The sequence below is a fragment of the Myotis nattereri genome (genome assembly GCF_964212035.1).
Source record: "Myotis nattereri genome assembly, chromosome: 1".
NCBI lineage: Eukaryota > Metazoa > Chordata > Mammalia > Chiroptera > Vespertilionidae > Myotis > Myotis nattereri.
This window is the reverse complement of record NC_138075.1, coordinates 126,136,303-126,160,086: the sequence shown is the minus strand read 5'-3', so window position 1 is coordinate 126,160,086 and position 23,784 is coordinate 126,136,303. Positions and strand designations below refer to the sequence as shown.

General features: G+C 38.0%; 1 protein-coding gene and 1 pseudogene across 2 annotated transcripts in view; one reads left to right on the top strand and one right to left on the bottom strand.

Moving 5' to 3' along the window:
• Positions 1-4,830: 4,830 nt before the first annotated feature.
• Positions 4,831-23,784, bottom strand: part of SEC23A (SEC23 homolog A, COPII coat complex component) — a 63,438-nt gene continuing 44,484 nt past the window's right edge. The window contains exons 15-20 of the mRNA XM_081101600.1: positions 21,484-21,561; positions 17,906-18,067; positions 15,340-15,426; positions 13,816-13,971; positions 12,001-12,066; positions 4,831-6,221 (exon numbers count right to left, since the gene is read on the bottom strand). Of these exons, the coding sequence (XP_080957726.1) occupies positions 6,132-6,221; positions 12,001-12,066; positions 13,816-13,971; positions 15,340-15,426; positions 17,906-18,067; positions 21,484-21,561 (639 nt within the window). The 3' untranslated portion in view covers positions 4,831-6,131. The remainder of the gene's footprint in view (positions 6,222-12,000; positions 12,067-13,815; positions 13,972-15,339; positions 15,427-17,905; positions 18,068-21,483; positions 21,562-23,784) is intronic.
• LOC308524917 (ras-related protein Rab-2B-like) lies at positions 19,991-20,591 on the top strand (annotated as a pseudogene). The gene has a single exon. The product of its transcript is annotated as a ras-related protein Rab-2B-like (transcript).

Genomic DNA, 23,784 nt, shown 5'->3' with positions numbered 1-23,784 from the left:
AATATGCTATTTGAAAGGAAACACTTCTGCCAACAATTCTATAATTTGATAGCAGTACAGTGGGGCCTTGACTTACGAGTTTAATTCATTCCAAGACTGAGGTCATTAAGGGGCTCATTAAGGAGCTCGTTAACGCAAATTATTCTATCAACTCAATGCAAAAAATTGGCCGAGAGACAGCTGGTATCTCAAAAAACTCATCGGGACACTCGTAAATCAAGGCCCCACTGTAAAAGAAAAATGGAGGGTGACAAAAACCAAACCTAAGGAAGGAAAGGAATGTTCAGGTAAACATGAACATGTAAAGAAGTAAGGACAAGGAACCAGACCCAAAGACTAGGACAAATCCTCTTTTTCTCTCTTTTCCCCTGAGAATAAGGTAAAGCTCTTTAAAGGACAGTAACCTCATTACCTAACAAATATTTTAGAGAACGCTTGTAATACATGGACTCCTAAAAATAGTCTGCAAATGTGTTCCAGAGTACGCTGAGCAAGTAGCTTAGTGTAAAAATCCAATTATGCTTAAATATATAAGAAAAAAAGCCTGGCTGGTTAGTTCAGTTGGTTAGAACATTGTCCCATACACTAAGGTTTTGGGTTCGATCCCCAGTCAGAGAACATCCAAGAATCAACCAAGGTATGCATAAATAAGTGGAACAACAAACTGATGTGGGTTTTTTTTCTCTCTCTCTCTCTCTTCTTCTCTAAAATCCTTCCTATCTAATAAAAGACAAAAAGGGTAATTAACCATACCTTCGCTATGCTTCCCATTGGCTAATCAGGGCGATATGCAAATTAACTGCCAACTAAGATGGTGGCCAGCAGCCACGCAGCTGAAGCAAGCAGGAGGCTTGCTTGCTCCAGTGATGGAGGAAATCAAGGTTCCCTGCCTGCCGCGGCCTGCTCTAAGCTCCAAAAGCAACAGAGTTTCAATTATAGAAGCTAAACAAACCCCAGATACCTGCTTTCAGCAGGTCGCAGCCTCAGAGCTGGGAGCGCCAGTGACGGCAACAATGTTTCAATTATAGAAGGTAAATAAATCCCAGAATAAAAAAATAAAAAGAAAAAAAGGAGAGGCTGGGAGCTTCAGTTGCCAGCCAGCCTGAAAACTGCCCTCAGCCCCTCACCCAGACTGGCCAGGCACCCCAGTGGGGACCCCCCACCCTGAAGGGGGTGTGACCAGCTGCAAACAGCCATCAGCCCCTCACCCAGGCTGGCCAGGCACCCAAGTGGGACCCCACCCTGATCCGGGACACCCTTCAGGGCAAACCAGCTGGCCCCCACCCGTGCACCAAGCCTCTATCCTATATAGTAAAAGGGTAATATGCAAACTGACCCTAACAGCAGAACGACTGGGAATGACTGGTCACTATGACACACACTGACCACCAGGGGGCAGACTCTCAATGCAGGAGCTGCCCTCTGGTGGTCAGTGCATTACCACATGGGAGAGCTCTGCTCAGCCACAAGCCAAGCTGATGGCTGCCAGTACAGCAGTGGTGGTGGGAGCCTCTCCCGCCTCCTCAGCAGCGCTAAGGATGTCCGACTGCAGCTTAGGTCTGCTCCCCACTGGCAAGTGGACATCCCCCGAGGGCTGCCGGGCTGCCAGAGGGATGTCTGATTGCCAGCTTAGGCCCAATCCCCCGGGGAGCAGGCCTACGCCAGCAGGTGATCATCCCCTGAGGGGTCCCAGACTGTGAGAGGGCACAGGACGGGCTGAGGGACTCCCTCCCCCCTGAGTGCACAAATTTTTGTGCACCGGGCCTCTAGTAAATAAATAAAAGAGGAAAAGAAAATAAGAGATGATGAGTTGAACTTACACCATTAGCAAGCTTATAAGGGAAGAGATCCAGAGCCACTAGGGAGAGCCAATCCAAAGGAATGCTGGGAAATGTCAGAGTATCACACAACATCCAGCTGGTGGTAGCCAGTGAATCAAAAGCAGCAACTAAATAGATTTTTAAAGTTAAAAATGTAATCTTTAAAATATATGTCAAGGGCTTCAAAGCCACTGGAAAGTAATATATGCACCCCAATAATAGAGTTTAAAAGTTAATTATATTTATCTTTCTCTGACTATTTCACTTAGCATAATGCTCTCCAGTTCTATCCATGCTGTTGCAAATGGTAAGAATTCCTTCTTTTTTACTGCAGTGTAGTATACCATTGTGTAGATGTACCACAGTGTTTTAATCCACTCATCTGCTGATGGGCACTTAGGCTGTGGAATATAATAAGCAATATAAACTGATGAACAAAAACAGAGATCCAGAGACAGAGAAGCATCGATCAGACCGTCAAACCTCAGAGGGAAGGTAGGAGAGGGTGGGAGTAAGCAGGAGAGATCAAACAAAGGACTTGTATGCAAGCATATAAGCCTAACCAATGGACACAGACACCAGGGGGGTGAGGACATAAGTAGGGGAGGTGTGTGTGGGGGGGGGGGGGGGCAATGGGATGATAAGGACACATATGTAATACCTTAATCAATAAAGAAAAAAATTAAGTTAATTATAAAGATAAAAGGGTGTCGTACAGAATCCAAGGGCAAAAATAAGTCAGTTCTCAGGAAACCAGGAGCCAGGACCAGAAAAGCCATGAGGATCTCAGCTGAAGTTTTCCCTATTTTCAAACCTGCCACTACCTACCATTCTGCTCTATTTTCCTCTGGAAAACAATTTTCCCGGTTCCTAAGTCCATGAATCAGAGTAAAGCTACCCCCTCCACACATAGATTGAATCAACCTCATTGGCTGATTCCCAAATTCTATAGAGAGAAAATATTATTGGCCCAGCATGGCCTATAAGTTTGGGGAATCTTTTTTTCTCTTAGCTAAAAATACAGGCTTGATCTTGCTTATAAATTAAAGAAAAAGCTGTCTAAAGGGAGGGAGGGAGGTTACCATGCTATTTCCAGTAGCATCACCAGCCCTGTCACCTAGTAAGTGCCCAGTGAGCATTTGTTAAACTAATTAATTTGGAATTTATTTTTAAATGGGTGAGTTTTGACCCACCAATTGTACCTGAGCAAGAAGCATTTATCTGAACTACTAGTAATGACTGTTGTCCATTCTATTTATTTTTGTCTATTCAGCCAGCCTGGGTGAGGGGCTGATGGCTGTTTGCAGGCTGGCCACAGCCCCTTCAGTGTGGGGGTTCCCACTGGGGTGCCTGGCCATCCTGGATGAGGGGCTGAGGGCCGTTTTCAGGCTGGCCACAGCCCCTTCAGGTGGGGGGGTCCTGCTGGGGTGCCTGGCCAGTTTGGGTGAGGGGCGGAGGGCCGTTTTCAGGATGGCTGAGCCCCCCAGCGGGGACCCTCACCCCATGAGGGTGTGGCCAGCCTGGGTGAGGGGCTGATGGTTGTTTGCAGACTGGCCACAGCCCCCAGCCACCCAAGGTCCCAGTGAAGGCTGGCTGGAAGCAGATATCTGGGATTTATTTATCTTCTATAATTGAAACTTTGGTGCCATGAGTGGAAGCCGCAGCCAGCTCAGGGCAGGCAGGAAGCTTGGCTTTCTCCATCGTCCAGGAAACCAAGCCTCCTGCTTGCTCCAGTTCCGTGGCTGTCGGCCGCCATCTTGGTTGGGTTAATATGCATATAGTCGCTCTGATTGGCTGGTGGCCGTGGCTTGTGGCATAGCAAAGGTATGGTCAATTAGCATCTTTGTCTTTTATTAGTGTAGATTTTCCCAATGGACTGGGCATTCCAACTGTCAAGGGTAACCTTACTTTGTTTACCTTGGATTGAAATAAAGAATCCCTCTTGGCCTGATCCTATAATTGCAATTCCCTTAACCATAACAGTGGAGTACTAACATCCTTTGTGTCTACGTGTCACAATTATTAAGTGAGAATGTACATCAAAGCACTGTGCACAGTTCCTGACAGATCAAGAGGCCTCCACTGATACTCAGTTCCTCCTTCTCTACTTAAAAATATTACAGGCCCATCACACCAAGTCAGGATTCTCTGTTGAGAGGATCACAGGGTTATAAAAGGAAAGAGAAAAAAAGATCATAGGGTTATTATAAAATGCTCAGATATATAGCCCCGCCTTTCTGTGTACAGGAAGATGGAACAGCATTTACCTGCCATGGTTAAGTGAAGTCAAATCTAATTATCATACACCTGTAGACAGTGTGCTCTTCACAGATTATATTGAAAAAAGCAGTTTATGCTTATGAACTAAAGAACCAATTTCTAAATGTAATATGATGAAGCTTTAGAAATTAATTTCAAAGACATTTCTTTCTTGAAAAATATTTCTTTGCTTCATTTGTTTAATTAATAGTCTATTTAAATAGCTAGCAATTTAGTAACAGCTAAAACTTATACATCAAAATGATCCAGGGTGATCTCTTTCAAATGGTAGCCTAAAAGGATAAAATGATATATTGGTTCATCCTTATCCCTTTACTTTAACTGAGAAGTAGAGGATAATTTAGGGGTACCAATATCACTTGAGAAAAAATAATATATTCTTAAAAGACATAGTTAAGGGGCCAGGCAAATTAAGTATCTATTATCATCACAGAGTCTTTCCTCAATTCAAAACATGTTAACTTCAAAACACAATTCCTTATAGCAAAAACGAATAACTATTTGGGGAGTGATGAAAATGCTCCAAAATTGACTGTGGTGATGGTAACACAAGTCTGAATATTCTCAAGCTCACTGAACTGTACACTTTAAATGGGTAAGTGGTCTAGTGTGTGAATTACATCTTGATACAGCTGTCATCTGAAAAAATGAATGACTTTCATCTACTAATAGAAGATTTTAAATGCTCTACTTTTACATTAGACAACTCAGTCTTTACTAGATTTCAAATAAGCAGGAAAACAGAGAAAAAGTATATTTTATTGGTATTTATGCCTAGCACAATTCAATTCAAATAAAATAGAACAGATTAACTTAATTTAATTAAGTATAACATATAAACAATTTTTTAAAGTTTCTGTCTCATTTACCACCATATAATTGTGTTCATGCAAGCACAAACATCAAAACTGTCCTAAGCATGTATCATAGCACCACCTGATTTTTGCAGTACTTGATGTAGGTTTCATTGTTAAATATATCTGACTTTAGCAATGTAAACATTTGCTACAAGTAAACTTCAAAAGATAAAGGTGAGTGATACTAATGAATAAATCAAATAGAACTGAGTATTACATGAGATAATTCAACAAAATATTATATAATACTGTTTCAATAAGAACTACAACTTAATAAATTTCACAAAATGGAAGCAGAAACAAAAAGTAATGTGTAAACTTCCAAAATAGTGTTAAAGTACTGAAGGATTTAGTGTAAAATTTACTTCAGAAACACAAAGGGGAAAAACATAGCCATGCAGAGAAAACCAAAATTGTTTTAATAATTACAAGTCATCTCTTAGTGCAAAGGCTTTCTAAAATGTACTCTCACAAAATGGTTTATTTTCTATCTCCCTTTAAAAAAAAACCATGTTTAATCACATAAGTTGGGTATGAGTAGGAATTTCATATTTATTGTTAGACTGGGGATTGTTACCAAAAAAATTTTTCATCTTTAAACTATTTTTCCAAATGACCAAAAACATCAAATTATCTTCATGAAAATTATCATATATATAGTCAAATAATTTCTAAACAAATCATCATAAAAATAATTTGCCTTAACAGATTAAGTACAGAAATACTGTACACATAAGTGATGAAAATCACAGAAAAATATTCAATGAACAGGCAAAAATGTCCACATTTATTACTGTTGATGATTTTGTTTACTTTCTAGCTAAAATTAAGAAACAAGTTTTCAAAAGTCAGTATAGACATTCAGTGCCACTTGGTCTGCAATATACAAATGAGTTATGTCTATTCTCTATTCTTACTCTTTAACATAATTAAGTTATAAAGACCTCAATATTCCAAAACCAGTTACAATACTGTGGCAAGCAAAGTCAGTTTGTTCGTATTGCTCTTATATTCCAGCTTAATCTACAAACGTGAACATTTTAGCGTATGTTATCTCAAACAATACTAATACAAAGCGTGTAGAGATATCTGTTGATTTCCACAGATCAATTGAAAAGAAAAACAACTGAAATATTATTTCATCTTCTTAAATGTCTTTAACATGTTTAGCACTTCAAGCAGCACTTGACACAGCAAGTTTCTTCAAATGATCCATGAACACTTGTAAACTAACATCATCTGTGAGAATAGGTGCTCCAGACTCCTAGAAAAAAAGATATTTGCTATGATTTAAATAGTGTGATACCATCAAACCTATAAGCAGTGTATAAGCAAATGTTTTAAACAAACAAGTAAATCATTTTAAGCACAATAATGCCTCTTTTCCTGCTGTGTAATAAAGAATGTGACTGGCCTTTGTCCCTGGGTTCCTGAGAGGGGATTCTGTATTTTTGGAATTTCCGAACAGCAGTGTCTTTGTTCTTCATGAACCCCTCAGATCACACCTGAGTTTATGCTATGAGATGAGAAGACTCAGGATGGAGGCCAGTCATTAGAAAGATCAACCACATGATTGGAGTGTTTGGGCTTTAAGACAGGCAGTCCTCCAAGGAGGGGAAGGAAGGGGAACTGGGGGTTTCGGAGAGTTGAAGATTGGGTTCAATGAGGCACCAATGATTCAATCAATCACACCTATGGAAAGGAAGTACCCCAAAAAACCTCTGGATACCAAAGCTCAGCGGAGTTTCCTGTCTGACAAACCCAACAATGTGCTGGGAGGAAGTCCCACAGGATTCCATGGAGAAGTGGCAGACCTTTGTATCTGGGACCCTTCCAGACCTTACTCTGTCTCTTCATTTAGCTGGTCCTAGTTTATAATCTTTATAATCATAAATAAGGTGCTTTCCTAGGTTCTATGAGTTGTTCTATCAAATTATTGAACCTGAGGGGAGTCATGGAAACCCCCCCTACACACACACTTAGCTAGTTGGTTAAAGTGTGGGTAGCCTGGGATCCTACTTGCAGCTGGCATCTAAAGTGCAGGCAGTCTGGTATGGACCATATCCTTTAACTTGTGGGGTCTGAATTGCCTCCAAGTGGTCAGCATCATATCTGGTGTTACAATAGCTCCATAGTCCATTCTACTGGTGTTAAAAATAGCTCCATATCCAAGTTAAAACAGTGTTAATTTTTTTTAATGAACTGGTGCTTTTATCTCGTTTAAAGAATAAGTCTCCTTATTGCTGCCTGTTTATTAAAATTGTATGTATTTTAACAGAAATGCCAGCTGTAAGGAAGCAAACATTTTTAAATAAACTATGCTTACAAGTGTCCAAGTCATTTTGTAGATTATAAGTAATTCACAAGAGGTAGGGAACATTCCTAATTTCTATTTTAATGAAAATGATATTGACAGAATGACCCTGGCAACCAAACACATTAATAATGAATTTTTATTACTGCAAGAAAAAGATTTTCTATATTAATTTTTAGCCGGCAGTCGGACACTCTTAGCGCTGCCACGGAGGCAGGAGAGGCTCCCGCCACTGCCACTGTGCTTGCCAGCCGTGAGCCCAGCTTCTGGCTGAGCGGCACTCCCCCTGTAGGAGCACACTGACCACCGGGGGGCAGCTCCTGCATTGAGCGTCTGCCCCCAGTGGTCAGTGCACATCATAGCAACTGGTCATTCTGCCATTTGGTCAATTTGCATATTAGCTTTTTATTATATAGGATTTGATTTTTTTTTTCATTTTATACATATTTTCTCCCACCTCAATTCACTCAAACTCTGACCTATTTTTCCTAGTTAAGACAAAATACATATATATGGATTTTCTAAATTATATTCTAGATGATCTTATTTGAAATTATAAATATAAATGTTCAACTAAATCTTATCAAAAATTTGAAGCAGGTTGATCTCAATCTTTCAAGTGCACCCTTTTTCTCTTTAAAATACATCCAAGATTAGGCAGAAAGGCCAAGCTTTCTGTGATTTAGCATAAGAAGCACTACAGCAAGGCCTCAGGATCTTGTCACAGAAGCAGTGTTGCAGTGGTGCCCTCTTCAGGCCACTCATAGATACTGGGTACTTGATTTCCGGCAAAAAGAAAACTAAGGTATTAGATTCCATATTTTTTAGTAAAATGCCTGGCTACCCAGTTAATTACATAAATTGCAGTCAACAATTTAGGTTAGGGATTAAAAATTCAGATTCTAGCCCTAGCCAGTTTGGCTCAGTGGATAGGGCGTCAGCCTGTGGACTGAAGGGTCTTAGGTTCGATTCCAGCCAAGGGCACATGTCCAGGTTGTGGGCTCAATCCCCAGTAGGGGGCGTGGAGGAGGCAGCCAATCAATGATACTCTCTCATCATTAATGTTTCTATCTCTCTCTCCCTGTCCCTTCCTCTCTGAAATCAATAAAGAAATATATATTTTAAAAATTCAGATTCTAGAGTCAGACTGTCCTAGGTTCAAATCTGGACCCTGCCACAATTTAACTACATGATCTTGGAAAGCTTCAATTTCCTTTTCTAAAAAATAGGGTTAAAAGTACCCACCTCACAGAAGTGTTTTAATAATTAAATAGGAGCGCATAAAAAGCTCAGCATAGTAACCAAAACATAACAGGCAGTTGTTTACCTTTGCTCTAGATTATTCTTTAATGTGTCCATCTTTCTTATCTCCAGTTCCAAATTATACCCAAAGTCTTTCATCTTTCATGCAATGCCTGAACTACAAAGCATAGTTGACGAGCATTATGGAAGCATGCTCTAAAAATTGTTAGTATATAAAAAGGGCCCTCACCACTGCTGTAAAAGCCTCTTATTCACCATCTGCTCATATCCTATACTTCTTGTAGTTATTTTTAATCTTTTTTTTTATTTTCTAGCTTTAATTCCAGCATTTCTCGCTCTTAGTAATTTTCTATTACTGAAAAGAAACAGGCCATTATCCAACGTGAGCTTTCTCTCCTCCTCAAACTCTATCTTCAGCCTTCGCACCCTTGCTTATGGAGAAATAAATGTCCTGCCTCCTTACCAATACTCCCATGTATGTAGTGCTGGTGATCACACTGTCTCCTTTTGAGGATCTTAAACATCTATAAGCTGTTCTTTTGTGTGTACCCAATATTAGCTTCTTTAACTTGGTCTACAAATAACTTCTGTGCCCTAATTCTAATCATCATCCTTTCTATCCTACTATTTAAACTCAGGGTATTTTTAGAAAAAAATCATTTTTACTTACAACCTCCGTTTCTTTACCACCCACTAATTCCTTACAAACTTCTACTCACTCGCTATATTAAACCTGCTTCTCAAAGGCGACAAATGACCTTCTCGTCACCAAGTCCATCTGCCTTCTTTCAGTCTTTACCCTCCTTTAAATGTCTGCAGCATCTCAGTGTGTGTTACCCCGTCTTCTTCCTTTTATAAAGTCCTCCCTCACCTATTAAAACATGGTATTCTTTTCATTTTCTGTCCACCTTTTTGATTACTTATAAAATATTCCTACCACTCAGGCTTCCTCAAGGTTTTATCTCAAGCCTCATTTGCCTCTTTACTCTCTCCTTGGACAAGCATCCACTGTAATGACTTTAAGTATCACGTTTCCACAATCAACTTTCACATCCTTGCCCTGATCACCAAACCCACATTTCCAACAGCAGGCTTACTATGGACATCTAAAAGGTACCTCAAACTCAATGTGTCTAAAATCAAAAGTTCTTCTGCTCTCCCACTCACTGACACATGTTCTCCTAGTTACCTAGGCCCAAACCCCAAATTACTTTGTTTTCCCTCCGCTATTTATTTTCTAAAAATTCAAACCTACAGAAAAGTTTTTTTAAAAAAGTACAGTGAACAGCCGCATACTCTATAAATTCACTGATTAATATTTTGCCACATCTGCTTTATGTTTCTATATAATTTCCCTTTTTGTTTTCTTCTTCTTGAATTATTTCTACAAGTTGAAGACATCATAGCATTTTACCCCCAAACCCTTAAGGATGTATCTCTTAAGACCAAGGACAATCTCCTACATAACCATGACACCATTATCACACTCAAGAAATCTGACCACATACTAGTATCTGACATTTATTCTATACTCAAATTTCACAAATCATCCCAATTATGTTCTTTCCCTCATATCTCTCCCTCTAATCCAGGACCCAATCAGAATTCAGATTTTGTGTATAGCTGTCCTGCCCTGGGATAATTTTTACATTTCTGCAACTTCTAACCAAGTCTCATGGTGTCTACTTTGGAGTTATCTCCCATACCAATTCCTTTTCACCATCTTGCCTTCATTCCCTCTCACTTGGATTTCTTCAGTAGATACAGTTTCTTTTTGTTTGTTTGTTTACTTTGTTAATCCTCACCCAAGAATATTTTTTTCCCATTGATTTTTAGAGAGAGTGGAAGGGAGGAGGAAAGACAGAGAGAGAAATATCAATGTGAGAGAGACACATCGATTGGTTGCCTCCCGCATGCACCCCCATCCGGCTAGGGATTGAGCCTGCAACCAAGGAACATGACCTTGACCAGAATCAAACTGGAGACCCTTCATGAAGTCCGCGGGCTGATGCTCTAACCACTAAGAAAAACCATATAGGGCAGCAGAAAATAGTTTCAAGCTACAAGCTGCTCCCAATAGATCTTATCATGCGACTCTATCATCTAAGGCTCAAATTCACCCCTCTGTCTAAAACCTCTAATAGCATTTTCTTGCTTAACAAACAAAGACTCATCTCCTTTCTCCTCAGCCTGGCATTCAAGGTCCTCCACAATTTGGATGTACGATGCATTTCTAGTTTTTATGTCCTACCATTTGTCCCTGCATGTACTCTGTACCTTAGCCCACACTACCCTCTACCTAGAATTCCCTTCCTTAGGTAATTTCCACCTATTGAAATAATAACCATTCTAAAAGGAAATGTCCCCTTTTCTGATCACACACCCTTCTCCTGCAGGCGGTGGCGTTGTGCGGGTGGGCGGGACATCCCTGGGGGGGGGGGGGAGATCCATTGTGGAGCCCCAGCCAGGTGGGCAGGGCCTATCTCTTTGGGAAGATCTATTGTGGAGACCCGTGATTAATAGCCCCGCAGAGGAAGGCCCAGGCTACCTGGCCGGCAGCACTGCTGTGGGTGGGCAGGGCCTTCCTCTGTGGGGCGATTGATCGCAGGGCTCCCAGGCTGTGAGAGGGCACAGGCTGGGCTGAGGGACCCTCCCCGCCCCCCCCCCCGCCCCCAGTGCAAGAATTTCGTGCACCGGGCCTCTAATAGATTATAAGCTCTTCAAAGGCAGCAATGTCTGCTGAAATATCGAGTCCTGCCTATTTTACACTAAATAAATTTGATATACTGTACCAAGAGGTTAAACTTCTACCAAATTAAAATATATTAACAATGATTTCCAGGCCTCCAGCCTCTCCTGCTCAGCTATAATCCCTGACCTCTCCTGGCTTACTGTGTGTGACCTTTTGTGGTCATGGCCTAGCATTAAGTTTAAATCATCACTTCTGCCCAGCTGGTGTGGCTCAGTGTTAGAACGTCAACCTATGAACCAGGAGGTCATGGTTCGGTTCCGGGTTGGGGCACATACCTGGGTTGAGGGCTCATCTCTAGTGTGGGGCGTGCAGGAGGCAGCCAATCAATGATTCTCTCTCATCAATGATTCTCTCTCATCAATGATGTTTCTCTTTCTCACTCTCTCTCCCTTCCTCTTTGAAATCAATAAAAATATATTAAAAATTAAAATAAATAAATCATCACTTCTATCTTATGTTATACACTCTATTGCTTTTTTTCTCAAGGGTGTGGTGCTAAATTTGGAATATGAAAGGGTTCTATCTATTTGATATGATCACTTTTTTATTTTCTATGGTATCACCAAATACTAATTCTATTTTCTACTCTTATTTTTTCATTACTTTTCCAACAGAAATTGTTATCAAATACATAGGGAAAATGTAGTTCTCACAAAAATAACAAACTATAAAAACACAAAGAAATATCTTCCAAGGTCTGCTATTTATACTTACCTGTCCCCAGGCATACATATTATTATGAGTCTGTGAAGGGTTGACTTTTGAAAGCAGAAAACGGGCCTTGAAAGCAAAGAAGACATAACATTATCCATCAAAAATAGGTTTAGTCAATATTAAGTTGAACAAATATATTATGCCATCTAAAATCAATTTTATACATTACAAATAAATAATAAATGTACCCTCTTCTTTCCAAATCATACATTCATAACATTAATAGCAAATAATAAATTGCTGAGTCTAAAACTCAGCATATAAAAATTATGTATGCAACAATTATGACAAGATCAGTATGAAATTTACTAAACACTTTGTCTGAAACATCATCAGAGGTTTGACATTCCAAAATATGATAAAAATAAAAATCATAAAAAGAAATATTAATAAAAATAAAAATTGTGAAAACTTACATATTGTTAATTTAAACAATAACTCTCAAACTTTTTTAAACTGTAGGCTATTCTATGAGCCAAACTACCCAACATTTTACCCATCTATCCACGTGCTTTCTCATCATGAAAAAGCCAGAATAAAAGAGGAAAACAGCAATGCCACGGTGAAACATCAATGAGAGAACCGTCATAAATTATTATTTTATATTGGAAGATCACAGGCTGTCACATTTTTTGAAACTTAGTACCATACAAAATCTTTTTTTCTACTCCATAAGTAAACAGTTTAACACAAGACAACTGCCTCTACAGTCAGAACATCTGGATTCAAATCCCAACTCCTACATTTATTATGTTGCCTCGGCCACAAGTAACCTAAGTCCCAATTGTATTATCTGTATAACAAAGATAACAAAAGGACTATTAGGAGGATCATATGAGAGATGGTGTGTAAAATTCTAACTATTAGCTTTGCAAATTCTCAATACACAGTAGCTATTATATAAAATGCTAATAATAATTGCTATTATATCTGAAGAACAGTTATTGGTATTTACTACCTACTTTATTATACTAGGCATAGGAATGAAGCAAAAAAAAAAAAAAAAAGTATGATCCCTGCCTTTAACAAGCAAATGAAACAGACTTTAAAACAATTTATAACTAATTTATTATAACTGAAATAAGTACAGTAAAATGTATTTTATAATGTAAGTTAAGGGGTCCAAGCCTAGACTTCTGAAAGGATCAAAAGGGCCATGTGTATGTGTACATGTTATCTTATTTAATCCTCATGTAATTGTAAAAACCACAAAACCTTTTTTAATACCATAATGCTTTCCTTTACATGACCTTTTCTAGAAAACTAGAATGATAGAATGAGGAAAACAGAAAAAACTGTGTGTCCACAAACTTCATATTCACAGACTTAACCAGTAAATAACAGCTTTAAGAAAGGTACAATAAGTTATTTCCCACACTGTCCATGTCTTCTTGCTCAACTGGAGCTGGCATACCGCCATAACACTATCCTGGCCCTGTTACTGGAGCTGGCATACCGCCATAACACTATCCTGGCCCTGTAACTGGAGCTGGCATACCGACATAACACTATCCTGGCCCTGTTACTGGAGCTGGCATACCGCCATAACACTATCCTGGCCCTGTTACTGGAGCTGGGCTGTATGCAGGAATGGGAGAAACTGCCAGCATTAGTCCACTAGTCAATAATCGTACAGCTCTGCTCTCAAAACTATGGCAAAAAGTAACTATACATACTCCTAGATACCTTCTCCTGCCATCTCCTTCCTATTTGCCTGGTAGAGCAGTCTATTCAAATTAAAGTCAGAAGACAAATAGGAACAACTCATTAAAAAGCAGCAACAAACAAACACACAAACAGAGTAACAGTACTTACCTGGCTGCCCCCATGTTCAGTATCGATGTATCTCGGCATTGGAAATCTGGAGTGAAGAATCTCCTGGGCGTCATCCACTGGGGCTTGCAGAAGGTGGCGGAAATTTTCATATTCTGGCATGTCCTGGTATCCTGACTTGCGCCACTGGGCTATGGTCTTATTTTAAAACAATTAATGGAATTATTACTTTTAAGTTCTTGTGTATCCAAAAATTTTAAAGGCATTTTTTCCAACAGAAATAATCTTCAGATAATAAGAAAATTATAGATTATTCCATTTATCTCAATTTTTAGAGTTAAGAATATGAATTTCAGTGTTCTTGAGTAAATAGATACACAATTAGGATATTTCTTCTCCTTTAAAATAATACACTTATCAAATTAATGTTACTAAACAATATACTTATCAAATTAATGTTAATAAAAGCTATCTACCTAAGCTTATGATAAATGAGGGAAGTTTTTATTACAGAAGATTTCCCAGAGACTTCTAAATTACCTATTATTATGAAGTCTTTACCAATGAAGTTACATTCTGGCAAGATAAGTAAACATAAAAACTTTAATAATAATAGCAATACTATTATCAAAATAATATAGCTGTAGAAGAGTATTTCAATCAATTCTTTTATTAAAGTAAATGGCTCTAAATTAAATCATCCAAAAATTTAAACCTGGCTTGGCTTCTAAGTTAACTGAATCAGTCAACATACTCTATAGTTTTATATCATCTGCATTTATGATTTTTTTCTTTAAGCACATTAACGAGCAATTTGAAGACACAAACATTATAAATAAAACACACAATGAAATATGCACAAACCTAGCTCTATCACGTTACAGGCATTATTCTTAAAAAGTAAAGAACATTATAAATAATAATTTTGCTCAGTGAACTGTTAGACCAACCAGTGACAGGAGGCAGGCACTAAGTACTGTTTGTGCCCTGGCCAATTTGGCTCAGTGGATAGAGTGTCGGCCTGCAGACCAAAAGGTCCCAGGTTCGATTCCAGTCAAGGGCACATGCTTGGGTTGCAGGCTTGATCCCCAGTAGGGAGCTCGCAGGGGGCAGCAGATCAAGGATACTCTTCAGCATTGATGTTCCTATCTCTCTCCCTCTCCCTTCCTCTCTGAAATCAATAAAAATAAATTTAAAAAAATTAAAATTAAAAATATGTTTTAGAAAAGGAACATTTTAAATGATTACATGAAATAATAAAAAAGAAAGTCTGCCCACTGACAAAGGCTGATTCCTCCCCTCTTAATGCCTTTTGGTAAAACCCAAAAATATGATCTGCCTATGTATATATCAATGCTTTTATTTTCACAACACTATGCTTTTTATAAATCTATTTGTCTAATCATGTGTGGACAAAAAGATAAAATTATCACAGGTGAGTCAATTGCAAATTAAGTAGGAAGGACCACATTTTATACATATTTTATAGAAATGGAAATAAAAGTTTATCATAATGGAAAACATGAGGTACATAGTGACACAGCTTTAAATGCTATGGGATCTTACCTCACCATGATAAATCAAAATCTGGAAGAATGTGTCCATCAGAAGAATACGATCTGCAAGAATGCTGCTGCTATCAAGAAGAACCGGCTAACGTGAACAAAATGAGAAAGGAGGAAGAAAGAAAAATAAATTAAAGATACACAAGATCTTTCCAGGATCTATTTAAATTTTTTAAGTTTTAAATTTGTATCATATTACTTAAAACCTTTTGCTATTATGAATTCTCATGGCATATTTTAACTTTATTTTCTCAGAAATCTCTAAGCTGAGGTTAACAATTGAGAAATGAGTGAAAAAGAAATCAAGGATGACTCAAGCTTGATGGTGGAACCACTGAGTAAGAGGAGAAAAGCTTGGGATAGAGCAAATTTGGAGCAGACTGGAAGTAGGGGTTATGAAATGAAAGGGAGTGGCCTGAACTAATGACATAAATTTAAATATCACATGCATGAAGATGGTAATTAAACCTATGAGATTAGACTGCATCACATAGAGAGAGGAAAGACAGAGAAATCAGATTCCTGGAGCATAACTTAGAGGTCTGAAAGGGAGAAGCCAACAACAAAAGGAACCTGAGAAGGAACAGGCGTGAGTAGGAGGAAACCTGGAAGGTACTACAGGTGTCAGAGAAGCCTAGAGCAAAAGGTTTGCAAGGAGTCCTCACTAGGAGAATACTGTTGAGAGTTCTGGCAAGATGTAGGGTAATGTTATGAGTTGTTTCAGTATGATGTTAGGGATAAGAGTCTGACTGATACAGGTTGAGAAGAGAATATGAGGTGAGAAAGTATAGACAACAAGTAGATTGTGAATTTGGCTGTGACCAGAACCAGAGAGATGGGGTGTCAATTAGAAAAAAATGTCAAGTCAGGGTTTTTTGTTTGTCTTAACATGAATGCCTTCTTTAAAAAATTAAATTTATGCCTGGCTGGCATGGGTCAGTGGTTGAGCCTCAACCTATGAACCAAGAGGTCACACTTCCACTCCCACCTGGGTTGCTGGCTTGATCCCCAACGGGGGGTGGGAGGGAGGAAGGATGTGTAGAAGGCAGCTCATCAATCATTCTCTCTCATCATTATGTTTCCATCTCTCTCTCTCTCTCTCTCTCTCTCTCTCTCTCTCTCTCTCTCTCCCTTCCTCTCTGAAATCAATAAAAACATATTTTTAATTAAATTTATTGGAATGACATTGGTTGACAACTATGAGTGCTTTTAAGGTTTATATGTTAATAAGAATAATCCAGATAGAGAGAAAATGACGATAATGCAGGAAAGAATAGAGGATAACTCAAAAGCAAAGCCTAAGAAAATGAAGCTAATAGAACTCATGGACTAAATGGAAAGGCTGGAACTTGAGAGAAGCAGGTACTAGAGATGATAGGATTCCAATTTTCTTCTAAACACTATTCTACTTTTTCCAGGTGTCTACAATTTACATATATTACTCTGAAATTTTTAAGTTATTTCTAAACTTTCTTGATTCAAAGAACTACAAGAGCAATACATAGTTAGGTAAACATGTTAAAAATATACATTTTCATAAAAAAGTAGAAAATATGAGATAAATACTAAAACAATTATTGTAACAAAATAAAACATTTTATCCACTTTTTTTTTTACAAAATAGTAAATAAAGGCCTCATGAGGGATCATTAATCAATCAGTATTATAAGTATTCTCTTTATACTGACCTTTCCTAGAGTATTATTTTCAAATATGATCATAACATACATTTACCTGACAAAATAGACAATTTTAACTACAAGATGAAAAAACTGTTTACTTGATAAGTTAAAACAAGTGGGACAGTTTGTTAAGGAAACTAAATGGATGACTTTATCCCTTTTCTAAGCACATGTCTATATAATCAACTGTAGCTTATATTCAAAAAAGACTAGAGGAAAATGAGATATTAAAGCAAGAGGTTTTATTCAGACACTAAACTCTGGAATAAACTACAGATTCTAGAATCATAATCACCACTAGACATTGTTAAAAATATAAGAATCATGAGCCCTGAGGATTTGATCAACCAAATGACTGGACAAAATGATCTTAAAAGTCTCTTCTATCTCACTGTCTCATTATTTGTTTAATGATTTCCTAATATGACCTAGCATGGAGTCTAGCACATGGTAAGCACTCATAAATATTTTAAATAAACAAATTAATAACTTAAGATAATTCTTCTTGAATTAAATTCTTATATTTAGTGCTGCATCTCAAGAAAAAGTTTGTTGCCCTTGCTGGTTTGGCTCAGTGGATAGAGTGTTGGCCTGCAGACCGAAAGGTCCCAGGTTCGATTCCAGTCAAGGGCACATGCCTGGGTTGCGGGCTCGGTCCAATGTGCAGAAGGCAGCCAATCAATGATTCCCTCTCATCATTGATGTTTCTATCTCTCTCTTCTTCTCCCTTCCTCTCTGAAATCAATAATATATATATATTTTTAAAAATAAATAAATAAAATAAAATCTTTCATATTAAAAAAAAAAGAAAGAAAAAGTTTGTTGTTTTTCACTTCTAATGGCCCACATCACCATAACAAAAACAATTTTTTATGCCCCTCTTACCTCTGGTGGTCCACTAAAAGAATATGCATACAGAATAGGTTGAATCATGATTAGAGACTGGGTCAAGTCTTGACGCATAAAATGGTGACGATAGTATGAACTCTCATCAGGGCTGTTGTTAAAAACTTGCAAGAAAGGAGACCTTCTTAAGTGAAACATAAACTACAAGATAAAACATGTGAGACAGCTTTTTAATGATTTTAATATTGCAAGAGGAGTCTACTATTACAAAAAGCATTTGATTACAACTACTAAAACCACAATAAAACAAATAGCATTGAAAATTATATTTCTAAGAATCTTATTTATGATATTTACCAGTTACTTGAAAATGTAATTCAACAATTAAAAGATTAAAGTAAAAGGGGTGACTCAAAAGAAAAACAAAATTAGAGACAAAAATCCCTAGCTCAGATTTAAGTTTTTCAGAGGCTGATGCCAGGTGGTGCACATCAACATTCTTTGTTTTTATCCCTCATTTCTCTGACCACATATCTGTGCTTTTTTATTATTATTCATTAACACCACCAAATACTCTAAGAGAACTTAAAAATAGATGAACAGATTTTCTGCTTTTTGTGTAACTCCCACAAACTGCACTGGAAAGGGTCTGCACTGGTTTTTAAAAAGACTTACATACACCCACTTGTTCTTAATATTTAAGGTCTTCCTTATCTCTAGGCAACATTCCCTACCGTGTTTCATTTATTCTTTCCCCTTCCACCCTTCATATGAAAAATCCCAGAAAGCGGGAGAGTTAAGCCTGATGAAGGAGCTCCACTGTCCTCTGACTCAATCAACAGGATCAGCCCCCAAGTGCTCCCACCCACTTGTCTTTCAGTTACTTCTCTCACCTTCCTTTGGCCCTCAGGTCTCAAGTGTCTACAGGCTGCTCCTGAAAAAACTCACTCCACATTTCTCTCTCCCAACACAGGCCACTCACTGAAATTCTCATTCCCTTTCCCAATGTACTGAGCAGTTCTCTCTTCCCTTACCACTTTAGCCACTCCTGTTTATTCAGAGGAATGAGTAAATGCTAAATTTGGAGTTAAATATTCTGAAGATGAAGACCTCCATTAAATTCAGTCTATGTCACCTTTCAGAAGATCATCAGCTTTGAAAACCCAAAGTAGAAAAGTCTTTCTGGGTCTTCTGGTCCATATTTCCCACAGAGGGGAAAAGATGGGATGCCCAGACTTCTCAGAATCTAAAAGCCTAAAGAGAAGGTGTAAAGTAGGGAGAGAAGCGAAAGCAAAGAAAGTGTGGAGAATTCAGTCAAGCGCTTAAGCTAATACTCTCATTTCCTTTTCCATTAGTTTCTGCTATGAAGATGAGGCCTGAAAATTCCCAACACAGCAAGGGTTTTTGCCTGCCTTAAGGCAAGTGGACTCTGCCTTTTCCCAGTTCCTTAAAACTTCACCAGAAATTGAGGGAAGTCTCCCCCTGTAAACATGGAGTTTCTATGTTACAAATCAATAAAACATTTTCCAAACAATGTAAGAGGAGCTCTGAAAAGCTGAGGCTTTAAACAAAGTTTTCATGAGCAAAAATTTGAATTTCTACTTATTAATGTTAATCATCATTCCAGGCTGAGCTAAAAAGCCACCTCTTCTATAAATATGTAACTAACTGCCCTAGCTGGTTTGGCTGAGTGGATAGAGCATCAGCCTGCAGACCAAAGAGTCCTGGGTTCCCCATTCCAGTCAGGGGCACGTACCTCAGTTGCAGGCTCCTCACCGGCCTAGACCCTGGTCAGGGCACAATGCAGGAGGCAACCAATCAATGTGTTTCTCTCACATCTTTATTTCTCTCTCTTTCCCTCTCTCTTCCACTCTCTCTGAAAATCAATGGAAAAATATCCTCGGGTTAGGATTTAAAAATAACAAAAACATAAATATATAACTAACCGCCCATTTGGAAGGATTCCTTCCAGTTTCCTTTAAATTCTATGTATCTCTCTCATACCATTTCTCATTTTCAGTTCTGCCATCTCACCCTTCAGATTGAAAGCTCCTTAAAAATGGGATCCACGACTGTTCCCGGCCACATGAAGGCTAGAATGTGCATCCTCCTCTTTTAGGTGTGGGGAAGTCATGTCTCCTCCAGCAGTTTACAGACAAGCAGTTCCAGCCTGTCCACAACCTCACCATAGGTGTGGAGTTCGGGGCCCGTATGGTCAACATTGATGGGAAACAAATCAAACTGCAAATCTGGGATACAGCTGGGCAAGAATTTTTCCGTTCTATCACCCATTCCTACTACAGGGGAGCAGCTGGAGCACTGCTGGTGTACGACATCACAAGGCGTGAAAACTTCAACCACCTGACCTCATGGCTAGAGGATGCCCGGCAGCACTCTAGTGCCAACATGGTTATCATGCTGATTGGGAATAACAGTGACTTAGAGTCCTGCAGGGATGGGAAGAAAAATTGCGGGGGGAGCCTTTACTCAGGAGCGTGGACTTATATTCATGGAAACTTCAGCCGAAACAGCCTGCAATGTTGAAGAGGCCTTCATTAACACAGCCAAAGAAATATATAGGAAGATCCAGCAGGGTTTATTTGATGTCCACAATGAGGCAAATGGCATCAAGATTGGTCCTCAACCGTGTATTTCAACATCGGTGGCACCCATCGCCTCCCAGCAGAACTCTGGTGACATAGAGTCCAACTCTGGCTGCTGCTGAATGTCTGGCCTGGACGCTTTTTTTCCCCTTCCCGGAACAGCTTCAGATCAATAGGCTTAAAGAGGTCTTATTAACTTTGGCTGAGTAAAGCCTCTTTTCAAGGTGTGGTGTTTTGCCTTTCCACTTAAAGACCGGAGAAAATTTGGGCCCTTACTGACCTGCCCCTTCTTCAGGGACGTGAGCATTCCTTATAGATTTGGGCTCTTCTTATACTCCTACTTTAATTACTAAAATGTTAGTATCAAAGTTGATTGTCATGGCAATGAAAAAATAAATTATTTTAGAAGTATAAAAAAAATGGTATCCATCAGTCATCTTTGTTCTTCTAAACTTCCTTGCACATAGTACTTTGTTGAATAAATGTTATCTGTTACTCATATAAATAGCTAGATTTTAAAAATATCTATCAAAACGATAGAGGGATAGATTCCACTGCCCAAATGAAAAGCTTCTGTAAGATAAATCAAATTAGCTTCTTTTCTATTTATCTGATACATCTCCATAAAACTGTTCTTGGGTGCTGATACCATGCTGTAAGATTAGCTGATTGGTCGAACCACTTCAGGTGAAGTTCTTTTGGTACCACTGCAATTAGACCCCTTATATCAGAGAGAAAACTAATCTGATCTACCTCTAATTCTATTCCATAATAGGGTTCTTATGTAGATTTCTATTCACCACAAATAAATGACTATTTGCAAGGGCAACATAAAAATACTATATACTTTTTTCACTGACGACTCACAGCATAATATTAATTTCTTAGCTATCCCAAAACTTACCTAACCAAAAGAATAAATAGGCTTTGTAAGTTGAGAAATAAAAGCCAATAAGGAAAATGAGACCTATCACTATTATCAACACAAAGAACACACACCTTTTATCTACTCACCTGTGGATAAAGGGAGAAAGTTTCTGAAAATCTGAAGGAACTTGGATCATCTTTGTGATACTCTCCAAATTTCTGACACTAAATCAAATAAGATATGTTAGTAATATAATTCCTGGCAGAGAATTAAGACTGTGGCCTATACATATTCTATTTTAAAAAGCTATTATCCTTTAGGAGGCAGATATTTGATATAGGCTAAAATTGGAATATTGCTTATAGACTTACTAAAAGACTTATTATAACCAATGAAATATATTTGAATTTCAGAAGTACTATATCATTTATGTGTTTATCTATGCCTTATCTATAATAATAAAAGGATAATATGCTAATTAGACTGGATGTCATTCCAGACATCCTTCCTGACGAAGCCAGGGCTGGAGGGAAGCCAATCCGGGTCCCGGGTGCCAGAGGGAAGCCAGTGCCAGCAGCTGGGGGAAGGAAGGCCTTCTCTTGCACGAATTTTCATGCATCGGGCCTCTAGTAGAGCATATAAAAAGGCATAATTAATTTTGTCACATTTTTGGCTTCCATGAAAAATCACTTCAGACCTACTGTTATCCAAAGAATAGAAATGCTATAGTTGTAGAGCCAATCCTTAGAAAACAAATCTTGCTATCTGGGAATAAGAGTTTGGCAGTCTTCAATGTTTCCTAATTATACTTCACTGGTGAAACTTATAGATTAAGATAATAATCTTCACTGTCCAATATGATAGCCACTAGCTATATGTGGTAATTTAAAGTAATTAAAAATTTTTAAAAATCCAGTTCCTCAGTTGCACTAGCCATACAGGGGTAGGCAAAAGTAGGTTTATAGTTGTAATACAAATAAATAACACATTAATTAATAAGTAATACAAGGGTATATTGCTTTGTATACTCACAACTATAAACCCACTTTTGCCCACCTCTATATTGGAAGAGCTCAATAGCCATACCCATATATGGGTAATAGTTCCATATGAACAGTGCAAACTATAGGTATTTCCACCACCGATCTCTTGGATAGTGCTGACCTAGAATATCTAATACCTTGAAAAGATGTGAAAAAGCCAATATGTCAGGCATTATTCAGAATTACAAATCACATTATATTAAATATACATATTTTCTATTGTACCTAGGAGTCTATTAAAACATTAGGCAAATCTGATATTATGGATAGTGAGGGTAATGAAAAGATTATTCACTTTTATGCTTGGGTAACTGAGGATGTCCAAAAGGACAATTTCCAGGATGGGATGTATCTATGTCCAAAATTTTTGCTTTTATTATGAACATTTTTTCATGTCATTAAATACTCTATTACTTCATTTTTAATGGCTCACTAGCATTCCACTATACTGATATTGACATCGATATAACTATTTTAACCAATCATTCATCATTAGCATTTTACATTTGTCCTGTTATATCTTTAGGATAAATTTCTACAAGTAGAATTTCGGATAAAAGGTAGTTTTTAAGTTTTTGATATATGTCACTAACTGCCTTCTTTTTTTTGTTGCTGTTCTTTTTTGTTAATCCTCACGCGAGGATATTTTTCCATTGATTTTTAGAGAGAGTGGAAGAGACAGAGAAACATGATGTCAGAGACACATCAATTGGTTGCCTCCTGCATAAGCCCTGATCAGGGCCAGGGATCGAGCATGCAACCGGGACTCTTTAGTTTGTGGGCCGACACTTTATCCACTGAGTCAAACCGGCTAGGGCACCAGCAGCCTTCTTTATATAAGGTTATACAGATATTTACAAAAGTTGTACAGATTCATACACCTACAAGCTATTCTAATTCTTATCAGTTTGACAGATAATAATTTTTGTCTTATTCTATTTTAGAACTTTGATTATAAGTAAGATTTGATAAGTTTTTCTTATTTACTAGTCACTTCACATTTCTTCTTTTGCTAATTCCTAGTTCATGATCTTTGCTCATTTTTTGCCTAAACCTAACTGATTTATAAGAGCTCTTACAAATGAAAATTTTCACATTCTATCATACATATAACAAATGATATTGTCTGTACTTTACCACAGATAGCAACGTAAACTTTGTATAACATACACAAACATGAATTTCTAATTTTGGGGTTACTTCTTAAAAAAAATTCTGAACACTAGTCAAATGCCCTAGTATTCACTTACCATGAGGAATCAGCCTTATTTACAACCCAACCAAAACACTAATCATATGAGAGAAAAAAGACTGAAGCATAAAGAAGGTATATCAAAGATCCACTGTTTGAATTATTCAGAAGTAATATGATTGAGCAAATAAAGCAACGATAATAGTGTTCTT